General features: G+C 37.9%; 1 protein-coding gene across 8 annotated transcripts in view; it reads right to left on the minus strand.

Annotated features, from left to right (window-relative positions):
• Positions 1 to 21,321, minus strand: part of LOC129771795 (protein sax-3) — a 561,419-nt gene that overhangs the window by 160,973 nt on the left and 379,125 nt on the right. For 7 of the 8 annotated variants that reach the window (XM_055775833.1, XM_055775832.1, XM_055775837.1 and 4 more), the window contains 2 exons: positions 18,050 to 18,343; positions 6,153 to 6,455 (listed from right to left, as the gene is read on the minus strand). In XM_055775833.1, coding sequence (XP_055631808.1) covers positions 6,153 to 6,455; positions 18,050 to 18,343 — 597 coding nt within the window. Of the gene's footprint in view, positions 1 to 6,152; positions 6,456 to 18,049; positions 18,344 to 18,452; positions 18,564 to 21,321 lie in introns of those variants that run through there. The other variant, XM_055775836.1, reaches the window with a different exon arrangement.

Raw genomic sequence — 21,321 nt, forward strand, 5'->3', positions numbered from 1 at the left:
TCAAAGTTTTCTACCATATTTATCTACCAGAAGCTTAAAGGATTTCAGTTTAGCAATACACTGCGTTTTTTATAAGCAGAAAGCTATTGTTTAATGAAATGTGAATAGATCCTCACTTGAATCAACGGTGGGACTTTTATGCCTAGAATATCAACATGGGACAATTGAACTTGATGTTGTTTTTTGATATACTGGGAAAAACAATAAGTTTTTTGTGTTCTTCCGAAAGATTATGCATAAAAACATCGTTTTATGAAGAAGGGAGTGATCTGCAACATCTTTGCAAAATATAAATCTGATTGTTATTAGGCATTCGTTTACAATGTGCACACATGTTCTGCTAAACCTTTTTTTATTTGTTTGAAAATTAGTTCGTTCTTTCGAACCGGAAATGAGTGCAATAGCCTTGCTGAAGGCGTGACATAAAATTCGTGTACTTGAACCGATTTATTTATTATGGACTAGCTGAACCGGAAAACTTCGTCCCGCCCATAATTTGTTTTTGACGTAGAACTACGTCTTTCATTAAGGGTGCCAAATCAGAAAACAGGTCACGTTTTTATGAAATAAAGTTAACATTAATAACTATTTTTGCCGCGAACGGATTTCTTTTGTTTGTGCCGTTTGTTCTGTCCATTAGTGCGCTTTCCCGAACAGAGCTGTCAATAACGAGCAACTTATCGTAAGATGTAAAGTCTCCGTAAATAAAGAGAAAGAAAAAGAACGAACGGGAATATTTGCCTAGAATATTAACAGTGGATCTCGCTGAGGCAAACTTTCATTCTTCGTGAGGAAATCGACAACATCGTTGCTGGATGAGCTGGACGGCGAGGGATCGAATTCCTTTCTCAAGGCAATGGGGGTGGAGGATAAAGTAAAGTTTTCCAAGGGCCTTTTTGAAGGTTACAGACGAATGAACTGAAGAAGTATCAAGCGAGGAAGGAAGGCAAACTTTCAGTATCGTTCTGTATTCAAAACAATGAATATCGTTTGTTCTTCCTTGTTTTGCGTCATCACATGTCTTCGTTTCAGATTGAGCTGTGGACGCGACCAAATTACTCACTCGCTGATGTCTCTGGCATTGCAATCATTGCATCAAACTGACGCCATTGCATTAAAGTTCTGAGCTACACAAATGTGTGGGTAATCATCAAGCTAGGCTATCGTCAGCTCAACAAGAAAATAAATGTCCTCTCTCCACAAAGGATGACAGCTATGCTAATCTAGACTGACAATATTAACAAAAAGGGCTTCTGTTGAGAAGAACGCAAAACGTAGATAAGTGTGTGTATATTTAGATACTTCAAGCCATCGATGCGTACGTGCGTGCTTCATAACCCGTACGTAAAAATAGTGCATCTTCGCTACGCTGAAACCCCATTTGTATCTGCTCCCGTGTGCATTTGCCCTGTAACGATGCAACCTAATCGCCTAATTTTTTTATGCTATGATTGATGATTGTTTGATGTTGAAAATTATGCAGTCGTAATGATAAATATAAACAAGGAGGGGAGATAGCGGGAGGCAAATATTTTTTGCTAGGGTATTGGTAATGAATCTCTGCTGAGGCAAATATTCAGCCTTTTTCAAGCATTCAAATTTATTTCATCAATGCATTTTCTGTCATCAATGCATTGAACTGACGCTATGGTGGAGCAGGTGTTAACATTGTGCACCAAAAAATTATTTGGGGAATACCAAGTTATTCAATAAGTTATATTAAGTTATTAATTTATTTGGGCTCGCGTGCCAGTCGCGAAACTCCTTTCAACTAGGATTGCATTTGCGCTAGTCTTGAGCATAATGAAGCCGTGCTACTCTTTCCGAGGTTGTTGAGATTAACAGATAGAGTTTATTTCGTTTATTTAGTCAATAAGAAAGTAAATATCGTTCTGGAATTTTGTATGTGATTTGGTTTCGCCTGCAAGTAGCATAACTTTCTCCACTAAGGATGACAGCTGCGCTTATCTCGAGCATGTATTGTTCTGCGAGCACAAGAATGAATCATCAAACCATTATCGTCGAATGATTCTACAATAAAAAAAACATTTCATTATATAATTATAGAATTATAGCATTATAGAATAATATCCGCAGCGACTTGAATTAAACTACAGCGTAGTTCTACGTCATCAATACGGTCGTGTCTTGAACACAACCTCCTATAGTTTTTTGTTATCAATACCTTCAAACATTCACGTTTTCTTACTATGAGCAAGTTCATGGGTTCAATCGCAGAACTATTCGTTGATTGATCTTCTATTCGACCCCGTTGAAATTACCTTTTACTATAAATTTCCTAGTACTTCTAACAAAACTAAAAATCATTATAATATCAGATTATTTTTAGACACAATTTTCGTTCAAGATTTTTCAATCACTTGCAAATAACATGTTTCTCCGTTACACGGAATAAATGTTTTATTCAGAAAATATGATAGAATGAAGACAGCCCTAAATCGGACATTTCCTTCCTCGAGTTTTTCTCTTATCAACACATCCGGCGATCCTTTTTTGGTATAGATAGAAGAAGATATAGGAGTGCGTTTCATCACATTAAAATTCATTTCCAACTTCGAACAAAGATCAATTTCGCTAGCGCAAACATCAAATGGACTCACAGCACTTGTCACTATGTTGTTGTGGAACATATGGGAATTTAATTTTTCGAATTTCCCTTCTTCCTTCAGAGTTTTCCGAAAATTTTCAATTGTCATGTTTGATTGGAATATTTTTGGTTGAAATATGTGTGAATTGTCAAAAAGTAACATGGGACAACTATGCGTAGAAGGGCAGTATAAAACCTACAAAGAGTGGTTTCAAGAATGAAATGTAGGAAATTATTGAAGTTTTCAATCAAAAATATCAAACAAATTAAAGAAAGAAATTTCATTCAAAAAATATTTTTTAATTTAAAATCATCTTTTCTTTAACATATTTTTCAAAATCATGAATAAAATATACATGAATAGCCCATACAATTACCAACAAGACATCGGGAAAAGGACACTGCTACAGGAAAAAAAATTCCTAGCAACAGCTTTTTAATGTTTTCCTCGACAAATTACTATTAAGGTTTATTTCATAACATTTTAGTGTGTGAAACATCGTGATTGACATATTCTGCAAACTTTTTTTCTATTTAGAAACGCGTCAAGAGCAGGGTTGCCACATTTAAATCTAAATCTGTATATCTGTATTTTTAGCAAAAAAATCTGTATCAAAAATCTAACGGAAAAAATGAATAGAAACGTTTATTTTCATTTTGAATTTATTTGTCTTATTCATGGATTGTTAAGATTATTGAACAAAATAAATCATAAAATGTTTCCTTATAATCCTATAAATTGTGCGATGGTTATACATGGTTTTGTTGAATTTTGCCTTCATGTTTTACGTTCTCATTCTAACAAATGAAAAAATGGCATATGGTTCAACATTTTTATAAATCAATATTATTGATTTAATGATTCAAGGAAAAAAAAGTTTATTAGTAAAAAGGTAGATAAGAAAAATGCAAATTCATTACATTTAATATTTGAAATTGATTTTTTTTTAAATCTGTAAGTTCTGTATCTTGGCTGAAAACCTGTAATTCTGTATTTACAGATTCTGTATCTCAAATTTGATGAAAAATCTGTAAAATACTGAATATTCTGTATATGTGGCAACTATGGTCAAAAATATGTCAAACGCGAGAATTTACACACAAAAATGTAACGAGTACAACATTATGTTTTCCAAGGTCTCCGTACAAAAATACCTTATATTTCAGAAACTATAAAAGATAGAAAGTTGACGTCTTCGAAAAAAGTTCATATTTAAATAAGATCCAAACATTTGTCGAATATACGATATCGTCAACTTGACTTCAAATAAAATTGGAGGATTAGTTGTATTTTTTTAAAAGAAAACATGATAAAGTTGCTGTTGGACAAACTTATTCCCTGTTAATGTGTCCATCTTCTGATGTATGGGAGACTTGTTGGAAATTGTAGGGAATTTTTTAGAAAATTAAAATAAGTGTTTCAGAAAATTGAATTACAATTTTTAAATAATTTACTTTAGTGATAATAAATAATAAATTTACTTTAGTCATAATTTTTTTTTAAATTAAGAAATTTTTTTTTTCCTTTTTTCAAAAGGTAGTCCATTTCAATTTTGAATATTTCAAGTATGCAAAGTCCTATCTGAGATGGTGCTGCCAAGTCTTGAGTCGAGTTGGCATAAAATTCTTCAATGAAAAAAAAAATGTTTTTTTTTCAAACTGTATATTATGGAATCTTAAATTATATATATTAGCGAATCATAATCATAATCATCAGCAATATAATCGAGTCCGACCTGTAATAATAAAACTCACCAGTTATTTTTGAGCTTATCTTGTTATTTTTGACGTTGAAAAAGTACGAGAGAAAAATATATTCAAAAAACTTAAAATAAACAGTACAATAAACAATGTCAAACCTTATGTTGCATCGGCACTTGTAGGAAATTATTTTAGAATGAAATTAACAAGTGATATCATTTGTTGTATATTTTTGAACTAAGTTTATTCGTTTAGGAACCACAAATAATCGATCCAATCTAAAGGTTGACTTAATTAGTTACTATATCACATATGATGCGGTAATGTTAAATACCTTTCCAACATAACAATCAAACGACTGTCGGCAGCATCCCAGAGGAGGAGGACGCGACGCTGGAGGGTGACGCCACTTGTCATAATTTAAAACGCAACCAATCGACAGTTTTCGATAATTGCAATGTGGCTTATGGAGAAGTGCTCTTCAATGCGCACAATTATGGTGTGCCCGCAAGGGAATCGAACTTATTTGAATCTCAATTGATTTTATGCGGCCATCGGAGTTCAACCGGTTGGAATGCAGATCTCACTTGTCAAAATGCAAAATGACAATTTCAAAATTTAATTAATTCGTCCAACTCTCGACGGAATAATTAAGGCGACGAGTTTCGGTTGTTTAATGTCCTGCCGGTGGTGGCAGTGGTGATAGAAAATCTAGTCGGAACTCGCCACGGAATGGGGAAGTATTGGAGTTAGGTGGAGATGCGTAGGATTGATGAATAAAATTGCCAAATATCTGAAGAATTGAATGGATGGAAATTTTTGACAAATATAATCAACGCTAGTAATTGAAAAAAAAAAAATGCTGAAAATAGATTATTTCTTTATGAAATAAAACTCCAATAACCCTAAACACAAAAGACAGAAAATAAAAAGCTCCCCAGTAGCTATCTCACAATACTCCTTCTAATAAATTACCACATAACCATTGAAATCACCATTTGCCCCTTACATCGGTCCCAAAGTGACGCCAATAAATAGCAGCGGTTGTTTTGGAAAACAACTAAAACCATTCCCCAAATGTGTTTCCCCTCCCCACTGCGGGTAATTCACTTCACGCCGGATAAGTGTCAAGCACTGGATTAATGTGCTGAATCCAATTTAGTAACCGCCACTGCACCTGTGTTTCCTCCTAACCATTCGGAGAAGTAAAAGACATAAATCTGCAAGGTTTTGGACCGGGATAAAAATGTGCTCCCGGAAGATTGTCCAATTTTACAGAAACTATTAATTCCACTCCGGGGATTACAAAATTCGGCCTCGGGCTCCAAACCTCGTCAGCAAAAAGGGAACTAGCGAAGAGAGCAAGGGGCAGAAAAATCGTTTCAGCTCGCCGGTGATAAATCGCTGACTGATTTGGACTGGCGCTCACTTCAGGGATGCCTTGATGTAATTGCTTTAATTATTGATCTCGTTGTGCTCCGGTGAAGAGGACCGGTATCCGAGCGCGCCAAGATGAGATTGCGAAAGGCTTCGAAAACTAGCTTCCGGCAAAATTTTGCATTTTTCGCGTTCTTTTTTTCCATTCCCAGTAGTTGGCCCTGTCGGTGCTCGGCTCGGTGTGTTTCACCGGAGCGCCTCCGCGAGACGATGTCAGCCCTGAGAGGGCTAACGAACGGAAGGGGCGACTCGAAGTCGTAGACATAAATCAGAATCGTCCATAAAACTAAGAGACCCAAATCGAACCATGGCCACCGCAGCGGAACAACTATCGTTACAACTTATTTATTTTCCGTCCCCTCGAGAGTTAACCTACGACAATTAATTTGACCGGCCCAGAACCTACCTTGTACGGTTAATTTAGCGGAGGCACTCTCCCTGGAGCCAACCATATTTTGTGCAGAGCATTGATAGCGGCCTTCGTCCGTTGGGCGAACGTCACTAATCAGCAGATTTCCCCCATCGACGATCCGAACCCGGGCCAGTTCCTTGTTCGAACGAAAGTCATCCAAGTCGAGCATAATTTCGTCCTTCTTCCAGCTGATTGTCGGCTCCGGGTTGCCCTTAGGAGCTCCACACTCCAGCAGGGCGGTCTCACCGGCGGCCACCCGGGTGTCTTTCGGCTCGACTCGAAACTCGTCACGAAGCACTGAAAGTAGCAGAGAGAAAACAAAAACCAATTCATCATTCAAACGAAATTCAATTTGGTCCGCACCGGATTCAATTGGTTGTTTTGCGAAATTAAAGTTGACAGCGAGCGCGCGGCGCTTTGGGCACGACTGACATTTGCAGAAACTAGATCACTCTCGCGGGATTTCTCGTTCTAGCAGAAATAGATTCTCGGTCTCGTCTCGTTTGTAGAGTGTGTGTGTGCCTGCTGCAATGGACGGTCGCCAGGTCGTGTGTTAATTTGCATAATTATTTATTATAACAGTAATCTAGCGCGACACTTTCCGCGTTCTGGAGAACACAGGGCATACGTTTCTAGTTTCTAGGCTTTGCCTAGACTTGTGTGAGCGAGACTTGACGCCAACGGCTAACTGATAGGTTAGGTACTGATATTACTTTTATTTTAATATGTAATGAATAGTTTCTTATAATCCAACACAGATTAATAAAACAGGTAAAGAAGGACATCGACTGCTGATTTCGCACAAAACATCTAATTGAAGCTGTTCAAAATGTTCATACTATCACATTTTATGTTTGGTGATGTAATTTATTATAACGATGAAATTAAAGCTAGAAGTGGAATTGAACGAATGTGTGAGATACTTGTTCAATGTAATTGGTATGGCTTTCGTGTGCCAATTGCGAAAAGATCTAATTGGCTGTCCTATTCTCAATGACGATTTTCCTGTCAACTCGACTAGCCATTGCGCAATGGTCCAGGAGGTGCAGTTAAGTGGAAATTAGCATCTAGAGCTCGACAGTTATTCTTTAGATAAAAACTGTTTTCGACAAAATTGTAACATATGATAAAGTGCTCATTTTTACGTTATTAAACCAAAATTTTCGATGGAATAAAGAATAATGTGATATTTTCAGAACTATGTTTTATTTCTATAATTGTGTAAATTAAAAGTGAAATCATGAGTGTTTGAGTGAAAAACCATCAATGACATCGAGTAGAACTAAGATGTTGACAAGTTTCAAAAAGTCGTACGAAGACAATTCGATGTAGAATTTGAAATATAAAGGTCAGATAAAAAAAAACCCGTTTTTTCATGGTTACTCTAATGCAACTTAGATAGAAAGCGCTTTAGACAAAAATTGCCTTCGCAAAGTTGTTACATATGATAGATCACTTTTTATAATGTTGTCAAAAATCGGACGACCAAAATGTTAGGTGAAATCAAAAACCTAACTTTCTTATCCTTTAGGATAGAGATAAAGATAGTTCGACAATGTTGTAGTCCCAGTTATTTTAATCAACTTTGTAGAACAAAGCTTTTTTCAACCTTTCAATATAATTGATTTAGCGCTATTTCTGCGTTGCATCAGGGTGATTATGGGTGATTATATTTCATGTATGCAAAGGAAAAAATGAATAAGTAGTTTTCGAAAAACTTTTTCCATGTAAATGTGCTCATCGTCCGGTCTATGGAAAACTTGTTAGAAATTCTAAGTGCTATCTATATCAATTTTTTCAGAATTTTATAAGCATATGTTTTCGAGAAAAAAGAATATTAATTTTCAAAATATTTTTTATTCAATGGAATTTTTATCCAAAAAATTCTTTGATTCATCCTTTGACTAAAATTTTGTAGGTCTGATATTTTTTTTGTAGGTGTTCTTTAAAATTAGAGTTTTTTCAATTTTTTTTCGAAAAATCTTAATTTAAAAACTATAAGATCTACAAAAAAGATGGTCACAAAATGAAATGTAGGAAGTTACTTAGGTTTTCATTAAAAATTATCAAAGATTTTTTTGGAAAGAAATTCCATGGAAAAAAAATATTTTGAAAATTAAAATTCATTTTTCTCGAAAACATATACTTATAAAATTCTCAAAAAATAGTTATAAATAGCCCTTAAAATTTCTAACAAGTTTTCCATACATCGGAAGATGGGCACTTTTACAGGGAAAAAGTTTTTCGAACAACTACTTTTTCATTTTTTCCTTTGTAAAAATACTATTAATGTTTCATTCGTAACATTTTTTATGTATAAACTATCGAAATTAACATGCTCTGCTAGCTTTTACCTATTTGGAAACCTGCCAAGATCATGTCAAACGTGAGAATTTCCACACAAAAATGATACGAACAAAACATTTTTTTTTCAGAAGTTTTCATACAAAAATGATTTTTATTCCAAAAACTATAACAGATAGAAAGTTGGCGTCTTCGACAAAAGCTCATATTTTGAAGAGATCTAAAACTTTGTCGAACTCACTATATCGCTATCTTGATTTTAAAACATAGGATATTAATAGGATTAGGATAAGTTGTATTTTAATCAAAGAAAATATAACAAAGTTGTTGTTCGAAAAACTTTTTCCCTGTAAATGTCCCCATCTTCCGATGTATGGACGACTTGTTGTAAATTGTGAGGGCTATTCGTATATATATTTTTGGGAATTTAATCAAAATACGTTTTTGAGAAAAATGAATTAAAATTTTTAAAATAACTTTTTTTTTTCAGCGAACTTTTTTAAATTTTTTTGTGAAAATTTAAACAATTTCCTACATTTCATCTTTTGACATGAATTTTTTTTTTTTATAAATTCGTTTATTTTTACAGGCTCAGTTACATAAGTTTAAAGGAGCCGAAATCTTAAATATATTTTTAAAACTATATATATGAACAATTTTCTTAAATCTATGGTTAGTAATGTGGGAAACCGATTACTCGCGGTGGACTCGAGATTAAAAGGGTGACATATTTTTCTCAGGAAAAGGATGGGGTATAAGGAAATTATTACAATGTTGATAATCACACACACTCAATTCTTAAATCTATTCGTACATCTGTTGTGAATTCACATTTCATTCTCCTGTTTATAGCAAGCGGACCAATTACTCACAAAGGAAGAAATGGAGGGTATAAGGATATAAGGATAATCACACACGAACATCGATAGATTTAAGGAAAACATATATTTGGGACATGTAATCAAGGTCTAACCGAGCCAACACATCTCTCACCGGCACATTGGGCTGCCTTCCTCTAGCCCGAAGGGAGTTCTCTAAATTCGATCTGGCAACAAGATACACCTCACACGACCAAACAACATGTTCGATGTCGTGGTAACCTCGGCCACAAACGCAGATATTGCTGCCGGCCAGACTGAAACGAAAGAGTAGCGCGTCTAACGAACAGTGATTGGACATGAGTCGGGAGAAGGTGCGAATAAAGTCCCGACTCAAGTCCAGACTTTTGAACCATGGTTTGAAGCTAACCTTAGGGATAATCGAGTGAAGCCACCGGCCCAATTCATCTTCGTTCCATTTGCGTTGCCAGTTAGCGATGGTATTTTTACGGACTAAAGAGTAAAATTCATTGAAGGCGATTTGACGCTGATAAATATCGCCTTCAATCGCACCTACCTTTGCTAATGAGTCAGCCCTCTCATTACCCGGAATTGAGCAATGAGAAGGGACCCACACAAAGGTAATGACATAACAGCGTCTGCATAAAGCACTCAAAATTTTTCGTATTCTCTCAAGGAAGTACGGCGAGTGCTTTTCCGGCCTCACTGAACGGAAGACATGAATTTTAAAGGTATCATAGTTTTTAAGTTATAAATTCTTGTAGAAAATTGAGAAAAAAAAATTGGCTTTTTCCAAAAAATAGTCTAATTATTTTTCGAATGTTTCAAGTATGCAATGTTACTTAAATGATCCCTGTATTTACACCCACAACGTTTCACAGTTATTTGAGATGGTGCTGCTAACAGCCAGTCGATTTGGCATGAAATTCATCTATGTAAAAAATCCTCAACTTTAAAGAAAAATATATTAATAGAACAAATCTTCCTTCTTCCTTCCTTCTACAAATATGCTCTTCGACGCCCTGCCAGGCTGCCTTGCGGAAATTGGTCGGAACCTTAGCCATGGCCGATGAAAAGTTGGATGTCGGCCTTTTCTTCATCTCCTTCATGACCTTGGAGATCAACTGCTTCTCCGTTTCAGCCATCAAATTATTGGAGTAGATCCTCCGTTTCAAGTTCGTCCAAAAAATTTCGTTCGGTCGCTGCTGGCGGACGTTGGGAGGGTTGGCGGTCATCGGTACAACGTTGACCTTCAGCCGGCCCATCCTTTCTGATCTCTTTTCATAATGGGTCGAGGTCAAGTCCAGCCAAACATCCGGTCGTTTCGCGTGATATTTCTTGATGAAAGCGGCAACTTCCGGCAGACACTTTGTATTATATACCTCCTAATTCACCGCAAGGAAAGAGCAATGGCTTGGAAATGTTGATATTAGCAGCTAACTATAGCAACATCGCTGTTATTACCACAGTAACATATTGTTGATTTGCCAGAAGTAATAAAATAAATGTTCTCATAAGTCGTTTGAACCTCAAGCACGTATTTATTATCTTTTCCTTAATCCGAGAGTCGGCGCATAACTTCCAATAGGTTATGGGCCCAGACTGAGCTCGGAGGAACTAAGATTCAGTTATACGCTGCCGCTTGAAAAAACATTTTGTTTTCAAGAGAAGGTTCTGAAAAATTTTGAAGAGATCGTGATGGAGTGGACCAGGATTGTGAAGTCAAATAATTCAAACTACGAACCGTGGACTGTAACGAATGCATGGACGGACGGTGATGAGAAAACGTTAACTACGATCCAGTTGCTGGTGGAGAAGAGTCAGATCCATTTGATTCGGTCTACAAACACGGCGTAGGTAACCTGGAATGCGCTGGAAGAACACCACAGTAAATTGACTCTAGGACAGAAGACATCAACACTGAAGCAAATCACGAGGGCTTCCGGATTCGTTCACTCCCCTGATTATGACGTTGGAGGCTCGAAATGAGGAGGATCTGACGATGACAATGGTTAAGGCGAAATTAATGAATTGCTGATCAGCGTAAGAATTTCAGTAGCGAGGCGAACCTTCATGGTGAAATCCGTAGGGAAAAGTGCAAAATCCTGGCCGTAGGTGATTGATTCCGGTGCAACGTCGCATTTGACGAAACACAGAAGTGTTTTCAAACGTCTAGATATCATAAACTTGGACACAGAGATCCTGAAGCAATCGCGGAGCTCGAGCGAAAAGGATTCGCAACTGGAATAAAAATGGTGAAGTGTGGAATCCGTATGACGTGTGAGCGCTGTGATAAAGGGAAGATGTCACGTTCATCGTTTCCGTCTCCAGCAGAGAAAAAGTCAAGATACTCGATATTGTTCACAGTGACTTGTGCGGTCCAATGACGGAAACTCCTGGCGGATGTAAGTTCTACATGGCCATGATTGATGATCACAGCCGATATACCGTGATTTATTTTCTCAAAGTCAAGTCCGAAGCAGGAAATAAAATTCGTGAATATGTCCGGTTCACGCAGAATCAGTTCGATAGAAAACCTAAAGTTATTCGTTCGGATCGTGGAGGTGAGTACACCGGGAATAGCATTCGGAAGTTTTATGCAGATGAAGGTATCCGAACAGAGTACACAGCTGGATACGCCCCATAGCAGAATGGGGTTGCTGAGAGAAAAAGTAGATCACTCAACGAGATGGGACTTTGTATGCTATTGGACGCGGGAATGCCACGACGCTTCTGGGCTGAAGCAATGAACACTGCCGTGTATATCCAGAACAGACTTCCGTCCAGGGCGACTGGGACTACACCTTATGAAATCTGGTTTAACAGGAAGCCGGATTTGAGCCACATGGAAATTTTCGGATGCGATGCTTGTTTGGATACCTCCACAGAAGCGGAAGATACTTGACGACAAGGCTGTGAAGATGACGTTTGTTGGCTACTGTTCTGAATACAGATTGCTAGATACAAAAACTGGAAAAATTGTGGTAAGCCGTGACGTAAAATTTCAAGAGGTGATTAAGGAAAAGAAGATGAAAGATGTTTCACGTGTACCAAAAGAGCAAAAAATCGAAGAAGTTCCAGTTCATCTGACTAGACAAACTGAATCTGATAGCGACGAGTCCGATGAATCAAATGAAGAGTTTTTCGGATTCTTCAGAGGAAACGGATGCGGACGAGAATCAGCAATTAGTTGAAAAAAATGGTGAGGAGCAACAAGTTCAAAGGGAACTGAGTCAAGAGCAGCAAATTGACGGAGATTTTATTCAGGAGGAGTCTACTCGTGAAGACCTGTCAGAAATCGAACCTGCTGTAAAACGTCTTGACAGATCCAATCGGTCGGTTCAGGAGAAGAACCTCGAACTTATGCCGAAGCAGTGAGTAGTGTTGAAAGTACTGAATGGAAGGCAGCCATGGAGGAAGAAATGGTTTCTCATCGCAAAAACGCTACTTGGGAGCTCACTCAATTATCACCTAATTACCGTGCAGTTGGGTGACACTGGCTATTCAAGCGAAAGGAGGACGAAGCCGGAAAAGTTGCAAGATTCACAGCTAGACCTTGGGCGACCAAGGTTTCTCACAGCGTTTCGGGTATGACTACGATGAAGTTTTCACCCCAGTTATGAAGCAGATGACACTACGAACCGTGCTAACATTCGCAAGTAAGCACAAGCTGTTGGTTAGGCACGTGGATATACAGACAGCCTACATTTACGGAGAGTTACGGGAGGAGATTTTTATGAAACAACCCCCAGGATACTGCACAAGCGATCCGAACACCGTTTGTCGTTTAAAGAAAAGTTTATACGGTTTAAAGCAGGCGGCACGCGATTGGAACCAACGAATTGATACAGCACTGGAAGATATTGGTTTTAAACGTTCAAGTGCAGATCAGTGTCTCTATACGCGAGGTTCAACCTACGTACTTATTTACGTTGATGACATCATCATTGCCTGCCAGAGCGGGAAAGAGTACGGTTTAATAGTGACATCCCTCCGGAGGAGTTTCAAGATGGTCGAACTCGGAGACATCAAGTATTTTCAGGGGGTTCATGTAAGGATAGAAGATGAGCACTATGTATTGAGTCAGAAATCATACATATCGAAGATTCTTCAGAAATTTAACATGCAAAATTGTAAGCTTTCGAATGTTCCCATGTCGAGCGGCTTTCTACTGCAAAAGGAGGAGGATAGTGGGAGAGTTCAAACTACTCAGCAGTACCAACGTATCATCGGAGCTTTGCTGTATTTAGCCGTCAATACACGCCGGATATATCTATTGCGACATCTATACTCGGACGGCGTGTTACGAAAGCAACCAAGGCTGATTGGACCGAATGCAAAAAGGTTTTACTTTATCTCAGAGGCACGGTTGATTACGAATTGCATTTGGGAAGTGGCAAGCAACTGCAGCTACAATGTTTCGTGGATTCTGATTGGGTCGGTGCAGTTACAGATTGCAAATCTAACACTGGTTTCATGTTCAAGCTAGATGGTGGATTGATAGCATGGACTTGTAGGAAACAAACTTCAGTAACACTTTCCAGTTGTGAAGCTGAATATGTTGCGTTGGCTGAATGTCTCCAGGAACTCCAGTGGTTACGGAAACTGTTCACTGATCTTGGCGTATCGTTAACATTGCCCATTAGAGTATACGAAGACAATCAAAGTTGCATAGCGCTTTCAGAAGCTGACAGGTCTTCTCGTCGATCCAAACATATCGACACTAAGTTTTGTTTTGTGGAGGATATTGTTAAAGATGGCATTGTAGCAATCCAATACTGTCCAACAGATCGGATGCAAGCAGACCTCGTTGAGACAATTAATCGGAATCAAGTCCAGCGAAGTTGAGGAGAAGTGTCGATCAAAGCAACTAACTATAGCAACATCGCTGTTATTACCACAGTAACATATTGTTGATTTGCCAGAAGTAATAAAATAATGTTTCTCATAAGTCGTTCGAACCTCAAGCAGTTAGATCGTATTTATTATCTTTTCTTTAATCCGAGAGTCTACGCATAACTTCCAATAGGGAATACCCTTCACGATGATCGTCATCCACAGGAGGATCTCCTGCGAGAAATTGGATTGGGAGATATATTTGATGTCATTGCTTTTCTTTTTGGCTGGGACGTAAAGTACCAAAAAACAAAACTTTGAGTGCTTTGACGCACTCCTAAGTCCTTGAAAACTAATAAACCGTAAGAACAAGTTATCTGCATAAATGGTACGGTATGGCGTAGGATAAATACCAATTGACGTTTTCGCATTCATCTCAGATTGATTGCCTGCCTTAGTTCAAAACAAGATTCGCATTAAACCGTGGAACAGAACCCGATTTGATCCCATTAAACATACCGTGTTTCCGTCCCAAACTTTAGGATCATAATGTGAACTGTTAGCGAAATTTGTACAACTTGTCAACTCGCAAGCCTTTTAATTTTGTGGAACAACCGTGACGAAGCACGAACCGTTCGCATGGTGTTTCTCTCAGCGCAACAACTTACCATTAGAACCTCAATACGAAAGCTTCTCTCCGCGGAATCCGCCTAAGATGACAGCTGAAACGGTCGCCCAGGTGAGCTGAAATTGATGACCTCTTTTCACAAGTCTGAACAATCGCTTGGAAAGTGGGCGAAAACGGTGCGACAAAAAACTCGTTAGAGCGATAAGTAGTGTGTGCTGTTGGCAACTTTCTGCGGTGAGATTTTTGTACTCAAGTAGATTAAATTTATTGGACGCGAACGGAAAGATGTCCGACGGGGGCTCTTTTGTTCACACAGAGCTGTGGATGAGATGATTGGATTGCGGTTGGAGGCTGCCCCGTCACCCGGACTTCCATTCGCCGTGCGTAAACCGCAGCAGACCCTCTCCGGAGCTGTCGAGACGCACGTAATGATCGAATTACAGAGATGAGAACCGTCAAAAGGCATTAGGCGGACTGTCAAACACAAAGCGGGTGTTATTCAAGACCAACCCGGCAAAGAACCGCTCTCCCGAGACAAAGTAGAAAGTGGCGATTTCTTCATGCTTCACAAATGTGGGTTTCGATTAAACTTCCATTAGATATGCACTTTTAAGGAAGCAATTCATTCTTTCGAGATGGACTTGTATTTCGTAAATCAGAGTTGTTGCGGTCGCGACCCACATGCTCAATTGAAGTTTCATCAAATAGTTAACAGAGTCAAAATAAAAAAAAACAAGTAGGAAAATAACACCCGTGGTCACAACAGACTGGTTCTTGCGGGGCAACCTTTATGGCGGTTATTGATGAATGGGGTGTATCAAGAGCAAGAGAGGAACAGCCACAAGTCCACCGTTGGCGGTCAGCAGCGGAACCCACGGAGGCGCCACAAATGCAAATGCCGCTTCTGAGAGTTGCGAGCCAACTTAAACGAAATGCCTGCTTCTCGCTGCCGGCGACGATGACGGGAAGATTTGTTTATTTTCATTTGGCTGATTTGATTACAAACACGAATTCCCCGTTTGGTACGACCCGGGCTGACATGGCGTGGAAAAGTGGAATTTAATTTATTGAGATGTGATAAACGCCTCCCTGTTCGGTTTGTGATATGGCTCTTAATTTACAAGCGGTGAATTTGTTGGTACTGAGCTCTTCTTCTTGATCCACATACCATTCGTTGGGAGAGAATTTGAATGCTCGAGGTTGACAAGATGTTGAAGCCTTCAAACAAAAGTTGTTCAAATGTCAAACTTAATCGTGTCAATCAGGAGAGCAGTGAAACATTCGTCATATTCCTAGAAGACATTGGCACGGGGTTTCTCTGGGATCTCTGGGCTGGGAATCAGACCATTAACGTCGAGAAGTGTTCCAACCGTTAATTCCGTAGTCTCGCAAGTTTCAATCTCGAAACCATCGTTTATATTCATAAGCTTGTCTCTAGTGCAGACTGTCTCCAGGATAGGAACGCCTCGATTAGTCGATCAATTACTGTCATCCACGGATATGCTGATATTAACAAATTGTGGCATGAAGATGTCTCTGCACGAGCAAATAAAAAATCGATTGAAAAAAGTCACAGGAGGGTTGTGTCCGAGACACGACCGCATAGTCGACGTAGGATTCCGTTAGGCTATCTGTTGATTTTAGATATGTTTGAAGAATTACATAGTTAAACTCTTTGATAATAATTAGGTGGCTCTGAATCAGGGCCGTTTTGTTTGGTTGTTGGGTATTGTTTATACATTCCACCAGTGTTTACCGAGTAATGATGACAGAAGGATGGTAAACAGTTGGTGGATGGTACGTATCAGATAAAAGATCCGAAGTGGAACGAAATATGATGAAAACTGCCCTCTGTGATCCTAGACGAGATGCCTCCTGTGTTATGTATGGATGAAATAAAGAAAAAAAACTCACCAATGTAATATAAAATAATTACCAATACCGAACACAATTATCTATTTTTATGATCAGTAAAAACATGTTACTTTAATACAGAGAAAACATATTTGAAATGGAAAAGGTAATTTTGTTTTATAGTTTTTACTTACTGAGTGTTTATTCAATCCAAAGGGGATTTTTTATTGGACTAACAACAACTAATATTATATGTAGAGCATATGGGAAATTACTATTTCTAATATTTCTTCACTTTTCCAATTTTTCTCGCCGTATAAACTTTCCTTGGGTGAAAATGACCACAACAAAACAGATAGCTTAAATTAAACGACTCGTTCTCGAGCGGGAACACATCTTGGTTTTTATTTATGAAAATTGAAATAAATCGTTTCATACATCAAGTCATTTTTAACACAACTGCTACCAAATACGATTTTACTCTTACACTTGTGCTAAATTTTTGGCAATACATGATCGGTCATTGATATGAAATTTCACGAAGCAATCAACATTAAATTCCAAATATAAATTTTATTTGCTAGTAATTATTTACAATGTAATTATTATTATTTGCAATGCCGATTTCCCCCGGGCAGCTTGGTTTTTATGTCTCTGGTAGGGACCCGCCGCATGTGTCGTCAATTTCGACCAATCAGAAGTGGGTATTTCCGTTAGGATAGCGGTTGAGATTTTGAATTGTTCGATAGTTAGTTTCATGACATATATTATTTTCTTCAATATAAAAAATTGTTATGGAGTACCGAAATCGATTGACGCAAAAATTCCATTAATCCATCATGAAATGACTGAGCAATAAGCATTTGAAATTGGACAATTTTCACAATGTGCTCGATTTTCGATTTTCAATTTGTACCCCAATATGTTCCCGAAAGACGTAATCCTACGTCAAAAATGGACATGCAATGGGGTAAAATCCTATAATTTACGATTATTACCATCGCTATTACCATTAAATTGACACCGTTCAGCAAGCAGAGCAAAGTGACTCCGACAATCATCCACGAGCTAATTGGTCGGAAGCGAACATGAACTTGATCCGAGGCCAGAAATTGGCTCCACGGAATCTATCGCATCGTCGCGAGGGACCCTCATTTGGTATAATTATCGGCGACGACGAGCTGCCCAGGAACTGGGGCTACGGCTGTCATTAAATCTGAAAAGTGGAAGAGTCCCCCTGTCAAATGCATTCCTATGGTGGATCGAAGAAACGAGAGGATGGCTGGATCGTGGGACAAAATAATTGTTTCTAAATAAGTGATTATTTATGCAAATAGATGAAAGACCGATGTCTTCTCGCAGCTCAAGGTGTGGAAAATTGTCTTGTCTCGTTGAACGTTCTACAAAAAATATATAACAAATTAACTCACCTGCAATCTGCAACGTTGCGTTTCGGCTCTGCACCGTTCCGGCCGCATTGGTAGCCACGCACCAGTAAACGCCACCATCCTGCTCCTTTTTACTGTGGACAGTCCTCAGGAAAAACAACGATCCAGACGGTAACAGGACGTGGTTGGGCGTGAATTTCACTGGTTCTCCATCCTTGTACCACACAATTTTCGGTTCCGGTTTACCCTCGGCCTTGCAGTTGAGCGTAACGGGATCGTTTTTGGGCACCAGGACATCGCTCGGGTGTTCCGTTATTCGGGGCGTCCGCAGTTGGGCTGAAAAATAATCCAAACAAAAATCAAACGGTTAGAAAGAATCACGAATCAGGCCTACACAGAGTAGAGTGTGGGAAGATTGCGTTGAGCAAATATGCAAATTAATAACCGGGTTTGGCCTCCGCGTCCATTTTTTTCCTCTTCATACTCATTTGCATTCCTGGAGGAATCGAACGGCTTGAGCGACGAAAGGGGCTTCGAATCTAGGGCTCAGACGACGCTTGGTCGAGTTTCCTACACTGCGCGCTACCAATCTCGGACTGCTTTTCTACATATGCCAAGCTTGTGTGGAATAGTTGATAACGCATTTGCAAGTTCGAACCTATTTTCTTCGTCCCCTATTCTGTTCCACTATCTCACAACACGATTGAGTCTTTTACGAGGCGTAAAGCTCGAATGGTAGTTTAAATAAGTTCAGAAATTCGTATCATCAGCCAAAGTAGAAATACATCAACAAGGCTTTGCGTTCCGGGCTTATGGGACCATGATCCGTTTTCTCGAACAGGGTTGAAATTGAATCGAAACAGAACGGGAAGCAATCGGATTTGAAATGAAACGTTTAAACTCAAATTGGGATGTGCTATCAATGGTGGCAACACATATATGGTTTGCCACCATTGTTGCCATATATGGTTTTCAGGTTCATTGCAGGGTATCTAATTTTTATGTTTTTCCCAGAACGCTATTTTTGGGTGAGCCGTCTTAGGAATTCATATAAATGACAAAATTAGCAATGCGCAGATACAAAGTTAGTCGCTAACCACGCGACTAATACGAAAGGTACTTGGCAACATGTTGCCCAATCAACTTTTTTGATACCTTCGTGCGGGAAAATTTTAGCTATTGGATGTTTTCCAACAGAAACTCTCTTTGAATCCATATAGTACCTTCGATAGTTTCATAATATAATACTTTTAGCAAGATTTTTTATTGATCGCTTTCAAAGAGCTGTTATTATGATATACAATGAACAGCAACAAGAATCGTACGGAAGTGATTAACACGGGGCCATATCTGGCATGTTCAATCACATCCGTGCCTGTTTTGCTCAAAAATTTGATCGTTGAGCTGGTGCATTATTGTGGGACAAAATGCAAGTGTTATCCTTCCGCAAATCTGACCCCTCAAACGCCTCATGACGCCAACTTTGACCGTTTGGCCCTCCGGAAAGAATTCCAAATGGAAAACACTACGAATATAGAAGTGCAATTCCAAAATGAAATTGTCCAAAAAATGCAGATTTTAAAAACATGTATTTTTGATTCGAATGAATGTTTGTATTCCGTTTGGGTTGGATGAAATATGAGTTTTCCACAGCAATAGGGAATTTTTTGACTGAAGCGTAACTTTTGAAAAGGGCGTATCGATTTTAGTAGGAGAAATCATTGATAATTTATATCTCAAAAACTATGAGTCGTACCGAAATAGTGTCTTAGAAAGAGTTATAGAGTATTGATGTATAAACATGAAAAAAATATACACTGAGAAAAAAAAATTAGTACTCTTTTTTTTATTTACAAAAAGAAACTTTAATTTGCAATATCCAAAATACATATTTTTTAAATTTTTTTTTAATTTTTTCATATAAACTAGAAGTCATGTAGAATATTTTAAAAATGGGTCCAAGATGGTAAAACTATTTTTGACGAACTTTGTAGAACATCGAATTTTTATGAATTTCCGAAACTTCGAATTTTTGTATGTTAACAATAATTTTTAGCCACAAATTATGATTTCTGATGTGATTTAAAACAAAAAAGCTGATTATAAATCTCCTTCTCGAGATATTTAAAAAAATATTTTTAATTTATTGTCTTTTCTATAGTAAATATTCCCTTTTAATATGTTTGTTGTGTATAATTTCCAACAACTTTTCCAAAAACATCATTATGGTAAAATATATCTTTAGGAGTTACGTTGAAAAACATTTGAAAACATGTGGGTTAACACAAAACGTAGCGATATTAAAAAATTTTTTTTTCTTAATACAAAATTTTAACATACTATTTGTGTTACACAATCAAAACACGAACAGTAGAATTGAAATCCCAACAACAAATACACCTTGTTGATTTAAACGTTATGGGTACAAATATAATTAACTTGTTAACGTTATGCCTAGATTATACCTGAAGTCAGGTATCTCTAAGCTACCTCTGTATAGGTAAAAAAAATTAAATTAAAAAAAATAACAATGGACTACAAATTTATTTTTTCGTGTTGTAGACCGTTTCCGAAAAACGGTAAGAAATGTTCATCTAAAAAACGTTTCTTATCCGTGTCAATGATTGAGAAAGTTAGGTCAATGGGATGCAATATCCTTTTAGATACATATTTAAAAAATTGTGGATCATGCCGTTTATCAGAATACTCTTCCAAACCAAAGCAGTGAAATACTGAGGAGCAGATCAGTACAGCAGTAGGAAATACTTTAGAAGAAGTACCATCAATAGTTTCAGTCGTTTCAGCATCTTCGCAAGATTCCCAAAACAGCAATATACCAGAGTATTCCCGAGCGTACAACATTGAGCTATTCAACAAGGGAATCGCCGGTATTAACGATTCACCAATAATGACGAAAAGACTTGGACAGGCTAGTTACCCCGAACAAAAATTCAAAGAAATTTCTAAAGGTATTAAAAGAAATCTATTTTCCTATTCACATGAAGAAGACGAAGAGTCGAACTTTAAACAAAAAGCAAAAGAGTTTGATGAGATTATCAATCAGCTCAATGAGAAATTTGACCACACAGAGACAACAAGATCAGAAAAAGTTGGAATTTTAACAGTTTTGCCTAAGTTTTGGTCCGTGCAAAAAATGGAAGAAGAATTTGGCGTTAATAAATATATGGCAATTCAAGCCAGAAAACTGGCAAACGAAAAAGGTGTGTTGTCGACGCCACATAGCAAATATGGACCAAGTTTAAATGAAGAATATCTTCATTTGCAAAATCATGTTTCGGAATTTTATAATGACG

This window comes from Toxorhynchites rutilus, chromosome 2, assembly GCF_029784135.1.
Source record: "Toxorhynchites rutilus septentrionalis strain SRP chromosome 2, ASM2978413v1, whole genome shotgun sequence".
Classification (NCBI taxonomy): Eukaryota; Metazoa; Arthropoda; class Insecta; order Diptera; family Culicidae; genus Toxorhynchites; species Toxorhynchites rutilus.